At 36.9% G+C, this 8,466-nt stretch overlaps 2 protein-coding genes across 2 annotated transcripts in view; both read left to right on the top strand.

Annotated features, from left to right (window-relative positions):
* Window positions 1-219: 219 nt before the first annotated feature.
* On the top strand, window positions 220-4,003 carry LOC107699586 (ninjurin-2-like). The gene is made up of 5 exons (XM_016500892.1): window positions 220-251; window positions 329-394; window positions 2,741-2,969; window positions 3,068-3,197; window positions 3,397-4,003. Exons 2-5 carry the CDS (start codon window positions 359-361, stop codon window positions 3,461-3,463), a joined length of 462 nt encoding a protein of 153 aa, XP_016356378.1. The 5' UTR covers window positions 220-251; window positions 329-358; the 3' UTR covers window positions 3,464-4,003.
* Window positions 4,004-5,282: 1,279 nt separating this feature from the next.
* Window positions 5,283-8,466, top strand: part of LOC107699562 (HAUS augmin-like complex subunit 7) — a gene marked incomplete at its 5' end in the record, with an annotated part of 4,623 nt that continues 1,439 nt past the window's right edge. Inside the window, 6 exons of the mRNA XM_016500861.1 lie at window positions 5,283-5,405; window positions 5,969-6,043; window positions 6,329-6,411; window positions 6,537-6,746; window positions 6,836-6,941; window positions 7,023-7,238. Of these exons, the coding sequence (XP_016356347.1) occupies window positions 5,283-5,405; window positions 5,969-6,043; window positions 6,329-6,411; window positions 6,537-6,746; window positions 6,836-6,941; window positions 7,023-7,238 (813 nt within the window). The remainder of the gene's footprint in view (window positions 5,406-5,968; window positions 6,044-6,328; window positions 6,412-6,536; window positions 6,747-6,835; window positions 6,942-7,022; window positions 7,239-8,466) is intronic.

Genomic DNA, 8,466 nt, shown 5'->3' with positions numbered 1-8,466 from the left:
TGTTTAATTATATACTCCTGTCTTATATTATTATTTTTTTCATTATTATTATTTTAATATTTTTGTATTGTAACTGCTTCCTTATAGGTTGACATAATGTTCTCATAAAAAAAAAAAAAAACGAATCATAGCGAGTCTTTTCAGTGAAAGGAATCAAAAGATTCGAGTCACTAGGATGTCAGTCCACACACTACTCCCAATCAGAACATAGCAGCAGAGCTGAAGGAGCAATCCGTTGGTTATGTTTCAGTGTAGGGATCAAGTATTTCTCACGCGATTTTTCTGTAGGCTGTCATTACTTCGTGAGCTCATCGAATGCTTCTTTTAGATAATCCTGCTAAATTGAGCATCCGACTCGATGGAGGAGAACCGACCTCTCAATGAATCAGGAAAGGTAACGCTTTTTCTGTTGTTTGATGCTTTTTATTCAACAAACGGAAACCGTTCCGTTCAAAACATTTCGGTTACTGTTTTAAGGCTAGAAGAATAAAGAATGGAGACGTTGTTTTATGTTATTTATCTTAAAATTGTTTTATTTGCTGTTTATCTGTTTTATTTACAGGTTTATCGATTAGCCAGCCTAGTGTGCCAGTTTTACAAAATATTGTAATAAACATCTATTGCAGTAGCCTACATTTGACACGTGAAAGAGGAATTAAACCAGTTCTGTTTTGTAAGACTATGAATAGCATATTTGGGAGTGGACGGATTGGCTGCTCTCACAGAATATGTAGGTTTGAAAGAACTGAGAACAGCCTTCATCGCCACCCCAAACTGCTATGCTGACAGACACAACTACAGGCGTACCCTGGAGATGTTGTCATTCCCATCTTTTGTATATAACCAATACAAAGTTATTATCTTTAATCCATGTTGAAAATATATCAAATGTTTTGACTACACAGGAGCAACTACACAAACATTCAAAAGAAATGTAAGATAAAACCTATATACTAACAATTTGAGGATCTTTGACATTATGATTTCTGTGGGGAAAAGTAATAATGCACACCATGTGGTGCTTTTTTGATTATGCATATACGACACTTACATATGCATGAACGTAAATAAGTTTGAATATACTAAAATTAAAAATACTGTTATGCCCTAAATTGTCAGGGAATCTATGAGAGAGGACTCAAGCACAGAAGGAGTGTTAACAGGTTTATTGACAGGACAGCTGACAAGACAAGAAATTGAGGGAAAGGAGGTGATCAGTGCAAACAGACAGGTGAGGCTCAATGACAGGCAGGCTGAGAGAGTGGCCGCCGAGTCCAGCCCAGGATGGCAGTTGGTAGGAGAACTGCGAAGGGATGGCAGAGCTAGACTGGGGAGAACAGCGAGGACCAGGCAGGATCACACAGCACAAGAGGGTCAACTCACGGCACAATCAAGCACTGCGCTGGTCTTGCTGCTTGGCAGTTAGAATATGCAGCCAGGGAGGCTCAGCGTGCAGGACAGGGCTGGAACAAACAAGGGACACCGCAGACAAGACATGACACGACACGACAAGACAGATGGCAAAGACAACCAATAGAAAAACTACTACAGAAGTAGAAAACAAATGGAGAAAACTATAACTAGGAATAAACTAAAGAAGAAAAAGCATAAAGCAAACTACAATGGCAAAATAAAGAGAAAACTAAAGGGAATAATACCAAACAATAGCAAGGAAACTCAAGAACAGTTGACTGAACAAAACAAGACTAGAATTAGCAAGTAGTAGTACAAGAAGCTTAATCAACAATACTCTACAGACTACTAGTGACAGGAAGAACACAACAAAGAATAGTTAGACAAACTGGCAACACAAGAGGGAAAAGAAGCACAATATAAAGGGAGCAGAGAACATAAGGAACAGGTGACAACACTCAGTAAAACGAGGACTCAATAACTGGTAACAAGGAGGCAGGACAAGAGGAGCACAACAAACAAAGTCAGAGCCATGTGCTCAAACACAAGGGCACATGAAACAAACACAAGACAGACAGAACAGTCAGAGGAGACCCCTGACACTAAACAATCAAGACTTATGACCATTCTGATGTTCAGCTTAATTTGCATAGAAATGTTTGAGCACAATCATATCACACACATATATATTTAACCCTCATCTTCTGATTGAGGTCTCCATTACTCAGTTTAATAACGCTTTACTTTTTATTTTACATGCAATTTCTGGGCAGATTGTTGGTCATCTTACTGTATATAAAATCGTATGTTTTCATAATGTTACTGATATTTGAAAAATGGCAGATATTTTTGATACTATACGCTTCCCTATATGTAACCGTGTGAACTTTATTAAGCAGGATTAGAAAAATTATTTCATATGAAATGTTACATGTTGTTAAGTATTACTCACTACAGTATAATCATGTAATTATGACATTTAAAATCTCAGAAAATTATTTTCGGCTTAAAGTAATTTTGTTTAAATCTATTCATTCCAAAGATTTACACCTCACATACTAATTAAAATCCACCGGCAATCTCATTCGGAACATCCCTGTTTTATGGTACCACTTTACCAGCTTATTTGATTTCTGTTCTATTATAGCCTAGTAATAATACCATAATGAGCAAAGCCAGATGTTTATTTCTTCTGTCTTTTTCTTTAGAGGAACATTAGTTAAAGGAGTTATTTAAGATATACATATTCATTTGGAGGGAATATAGAATGTTTAATGTTTCCAGTGTTCAGCATTGGACTTTTTATGTAATGTTGACTCCCCGTCAGGCTCCTGGTGCAGGGAACACACAGCGTCCCTTCAACATGAACCATTACGCTACTAAGAAGAGTGCAGCACAGAGCATGTTGGATGTGGCTCTTCTGATGGCGAACTCCTCTCAGCTGAAGACAGTGCTGCATTCAGGAGCGCAGCACCGCTTCTATGCTCCTCTTATCGCTCTGATCTCACTGTCCATCTCACTGCAGGTCGCTGTTGGCCTCCTACTCATCTTCATTGGTTAGTTTACACTTATGTCTGTTATTAAGTTTCTTTGAACATATTCTGCTGCAATTTCATTGACGTAACACAGATGTGTTTTCTGTTGTTCCCTTCAGTGAAGTATGACCTGAATGATGTTAAGATACAGCCGAGGCTAAACACAATGAATGACGCGGCAACTGTATTTGTGTTCTTTACTGTTCTAATCAACATCTTCATCACAGCATTGGGATTTGAGTCTGGAGGGTGAGCAGAGTAACAACAAAGTCTCATTATTAGAAAATAGATTTATTCTCATTATTTACATAATTTTTATAGTTAATTGAGGAAATGTCACAATAAGAAATCTGCACATCTATAAACATCTATCCCTTCTTTATTCTCACATCGGAATAATTAATAATTCTCAGACTGTATTAACTTTACATCTCATCCCTTTTTTCAGGGGCAGCGTAATATTTGAAACTGCACTCGCTCAGACCAGATCTTTAAACTTCACTGAAGATGTATAAGCACATAAGAATTGGCACTCAACTTGCCTTTTGTGTCATCAACATGTATTTCCCGAACAAATTACTGGACATTGTCCTCCATATCATATCTAAGCAAAAGATCTTATATGATATTTTGTAATTTTAGACAGCACATTTTAACAAACTATGAATTTGTCATTTTCTCAGTTTATGTGAAAGACAGCAGGCATTAAGGACACCTTTTTGTTTAAGGAACACAGTAGAGGTTATAGTAAAATGTTTGTGAATTTGTTTTGGTTATTGCATCTTTAAAGCAACACTACTGAAAACCTCATTGAGATAAAACATATTTTTGTCCAGAAATATTTTGAATCATTTAATCAAGCTGTTTCATAAAGTACATTTGACATTTGATTTGTTCCAGCAAAATATGTGGGATGTATTGATAAACCAGTTTGCATATTATCTAAGATGAAGACGTAAAAACAGTAAATATACCTGAAATATCCTCCTGTACTGACCACCAGGGGAAAAAAGCCATTACATTGTCATTTCATGTCATTTATTGTTTAGAACATAAGAAAAAAAGGAAAAATAACATTTTTTAAAAATTATATTTTATTCATATGTTATGCTATGTCCTCTATAGTAGGGGCCAGTTGCATAAACATAGTCACCACATTAAGACTGTGTCATAAGAACTAGTTTGACTAACTAGCAGTTAACCAAGTGGTTATCAGTCTTTCAGTTTGTTTGTTTTTTTTTCATTTTTATGTAACTGACTTTTTTAAAAATTATGACCAGTCTTGCAGAAAATAATTAGGTGTCTACATTTTAAGACTAGTCTAAGCAGTTTATGCAACCGGCCACAGGAAAAATAAAAAGACATGAATAGACATGTAAAGGCTAAAACAGTGGGATTCTTTTTTTCACCCATTTTAAAAATCAGTTTTTATTCTTTATACAAAATTTTATAAAAGGATGATTCTCAACTATGTTATGAAAGATATAACAGAGTGATTTGATATACCTTTATGCTATTTGTGTGTAAAATGAACAGGTTTTCCCATAATATACAATGTATCTATGCACTGTATCTAACTTGCATATTAATGTGTTCTTGGGGCAACATGTAATGAAAAAAGAAGTGTAATAATGGGAGTAATAATTGGCAAAATCTTCATAATAATAGCTAATATTTCATAGGAATATTGATGTATAATTTCTTTCCCTATTCACTTGTGTCTCCCAAAAAGCGTAATAAACATGCTTTAACTCCTGGTGTCCTGACATGTATGGAATCCATGTCCTGTTTCGTAACAGAAGTCATATTTTGACATATTTGAAGCCCCATAACATTTTCCTAAGATGTTGATTTATGACAAACAATTATTAGTCAAAACAACAATTAGTCAGATTTAAATGATCATTACAAAATATTATCATATTTCCATAAGGGTGTTAAATTTAATCACTACATTAATGTCAGCCACTTTAAAAACCAAGGAGAGGGAGTGGTCATGGTGAAACTTCCAAACATTTGGTAATGTGCTCTTTACAGGACATCCAGACTTAAATCAGTGACATTTAAGGTGTCGGAGAAATTCACTAAAATGTGTCTGCAACAGAGGACAAAACCCCATAGCTGGGTGTCAGAAGGATATAAGAAATAAAAGACTCACAATTTTTGTCTTGCTGAATCATCAAAAAATGCTCAAATCTTCAATTATTATAATTATTTATAATGCACAAGGTAGATATGATAATCATCATTAGGCCTTCCCAGCGTAATCATCGCATAATCATAGTGTAATCATAGTTGTAATGTCCGCGTGGCCGCTGGGGGTCGCTGTAACCGCAGGCGCTGAACGCCACTGACGCACAGACTCACTGCAGGAATAACAACATGGCGGACAATTCAAAAGAGCAGCTGCTGTCTATGCGAGTTTACAACAGCCTCCAGGTAGTTTACACATCTTTATAGACACACCACACACAGAAAATGACACATTCAATCATTTTCTGATGTTTTGCGAGCTTTTTTGACCGGCTGTTTTGAGTCTGTAGTAGTGTTTTGTGTCTAAAGTGTGTATATATATATATATATATATATATATAATTTTTTATTTAGATTTTTTTTTCTGATCAAAAAACAATGACTATCGTACATTTTTACCATGATTTACAGAAGACACCCTCGAAAATGTAATTCAGCGTAACAGTAGTTCATACCTGTATACCAAAAAAATCTTGTGAGGCAAGAATCATTAGATGACATTAAAAGACTGTATATAAGGATCACAAAGCAGCCCCCCAAATGAATTGTAATTGAATTAAAGTAAAATTTAGTATGATCTTATTTTCTTTTATATATTTTAATATATTGGTCAGAATAAGTATGTTGTTTCATTTTTTCATAAATATAGCTGTTACTCTGATTATTTATTTATTTGCAAAGAAAAGGTCGAACAAAGCTTGGTCTGCTCAGTTTTTTTATTTATTTATTTGTTATTTTCTTGTGTTTATTGTTTTGTTGTGCTTTCTCTCTTGCACACAGAACTCACACGGTTTGGTTATGAAATGATGTTATGTAAAGCTAATGACCAGGATTTGATTAAGGTATGAAGTTCTACAATGTTGTTCTTTATACGGTCTAGTGCATTTTATGGAAGGAACAGAGTAGAGATTACTGTGAAATGTTTTTGAAAGTTTGATCTTTTTAGTTTCACTTGCACCTTTAGCAACACTGCTGACAACTTCATTGAAATACAACATTTTATACAGAACATGTTTGAACAAGCAAAAACTGTTTGGGGATGGATTGATACTTGGTTAAGAATCGTATCTAATCATTTTAAATGCAGAAGGACTAAAACAGAAGGAATTAATCTGTTATATTTTCAGGGCCGTGCACCACCATTGCGGCAACTGAGGTTTCTGGAGCAGATTCTAATGGTGATTCAAGCAGACTCCTCCATAAACTCTAGGTATCTGACTTGTGCAGTTTTTTGTAACACTGATTTAACAACAACAACCTTGAGTCAGGCCCTCCTCAGGCCTACAATAATTTAAAGTGGTCTTGTTTCTCTGTTGTTTGTTTTGATGGATGTAGGCAGAACTCGTGCTCTGGTGATGACAGTGTAAAGAACGATGATCTTCTTGGGGAGCTGATGTTTCAGGACCACTTATCTGACCTGGATATGCTCCTGAATCCAGTCTGCAACCCGTGGCCTGCGCATATCCGTGAATATCTAATACGCACGCAGTCAACTCGCAACAAAACAAACGGAAACCACAGTAAACCCAGCGATTTCATAAACAGGTCTGTGTGATTGTTATGCACCCATGTACAAGTTTTTTTTTTCTTCAAACTGTTGTCTTTAACACGGTTGTTATTTACTGGCATTGAAGGAGTGATCAACATTCCCGACTAGGAAGTCATGGAGAAGAAAGCCTGACAGAGGCCATGGCGCTGCTGCAGTCTACCCAGAGCACATTAGACGAGCTCCACAAAGAGGTGGGACCATCATGTGCCATTTTTCACATCTGATTTGATGTGTTTGGTTTCCATGATAGCGTGATCCTCTCTGTTCCTCAGTGTGAGTTCCTGCAGTCACATTCGTCAGGTTCTGCAGCTGTGCTGTCCCCCTGTGCGCTGAAAGTGGCCATCTCAGACATGTCTCAGCTCATGACAGCTTTCGGACACATCTACAACACAGACTTTAAGGCGTACTGCCAGAGAGCCCCTCCGGCCCTCAATTCTGGTGCAAGTGTGTTTCAGTCTGTACATCAGCTCCTGCATGCCTGTAATACGGTAAAGCATCCTACATCATTTATCTGGAGTAATTTAAAGAGATAGTTCACCCAAACATGAAAATTTGCTGCGAATTTACTCACCCTCAGGCCATCCATGGTGTAGGTGACTTTTTTTATTCAGTAAAACCATAAAGAAGATTTATTTTTAGCTGAAACCATGGTCCTTGGAAATGCATAAAATGCAAGTCAGTGGTTCTCGTCACTTTAAGAGTCAAAAAAATATCAGGGAACACAAAATTAATACCCGTGGCTCCTGACAATATACTGAGGGCTTATGAAGCAAACTCAAAGAACGCAAAGTATTCTTGGGGGAGTGCAGTACTTTTATGAAAGCATGCAAAAGTTTTGCGAACGAGTGATTAGTTTCTCTGGGGAGCGAAATACTTTTGCGGGAGAAGCAAATGTTTTGTGAGCCAACGCCAAGTTGCTCTGGGAATGCAATACTTTTGTGAGAAAATGCAAATGTTTTGTTAGCAAACACAAAACATTTGCATTTTCTCAGTTAGCAAACTCAAAACAAAAGTTTTCTCGGAAGACCGCAGAAGCATTGAAATAGATTTTCTCACTTCATCTCATATTGTATCACCATGTCCACTTAGAGCCTCCGCTAAAACCACTAAATGTCCAAGGGCTGTCTGGAAAGTATCCAGCCATGTAATATGAAAAATATGAGATGCAATACGATGAAAACGGCCACAGCTATGGGCAACTGGTGGCTGGCAGCTTCATCACGACAGTTCACCCGCCCATGCATCACGTCTCATGCAGAGGTTTTTGGCGAAACATCAAATCACCCAGGTGACTCGGCCCCCCCCTACAGCCAAGATTTGGTGCCCTGCGACTTCTGGCTTTTCCCAAAACTAAAATCACCTTTGAAAGGGAAGAGATTTCAGACCATCGATGAGATTCAAGAGAATACAACAAGGCAGCTGAAGGCGATTCCAACAAAGGATTTTGCAGAATATTTTGATATTACATGGCTGGATACTCTCCGGACAGACCTCGTGTACAGGGGCATCTCAGTAAATTAGAATGTCATGGAAAAGTTCATTTATTTCAGTAATTTAACTCAAATTGTGAAACTCGTGTATTAAATAAATTCAATGCACACAGACTGAAGTAGTTTAAGTCTTTGGTTCTTTTAATTGTGATGATTTTGGCTCACATTTAACAAAAACCCACCAATTCACTATCTCAACAAATTAGAATACTTCATAAGACCAATA

Source organism: Sinocyclocheilus anshuiensis, unplaced genomic scaffold (assembly GCF_001515605.1).
Source record: "Sinocyclocheilus anshuiensis isolate Anshui unplaced genomic scaffold, SAMN03320099.WGS_v1.1 scaffold879, whole genome shotgun sequence".
Lineage (NCBI taxonomy): Eukaryota > Metazoa > Chordata > Actinopteri > Cypriniformes > Cyprinidae > Sinocyclocheilus > Sinocyclocheilus anshuiensis.
This window is presented reverse-complemented; position numbering and strand designations above follow the sequence as displayed.

Coding starts and splice junctions, on each gene's coding strand:
- LOC107699586 (XM_016500892.1), top strand. CDS start 359: ATGGAGGAGAACCGACCTCTCAATGAATCAGGAAAG. Junction 395..2,740: donor CTCTCAATGAATCAGGAAAG/GTAACGCTTTTT, acceptor ACTCCCCGTCAG/GCTCCTGGTGCAGGGAACAC. Junction 3,198..3,396: donor TTGGGATTTGAGTCTGGAGG/GTGAGCAGAGTA, acceptor CCCTTTTTTCAG/GGGCAGCGTAATATTTGAAA.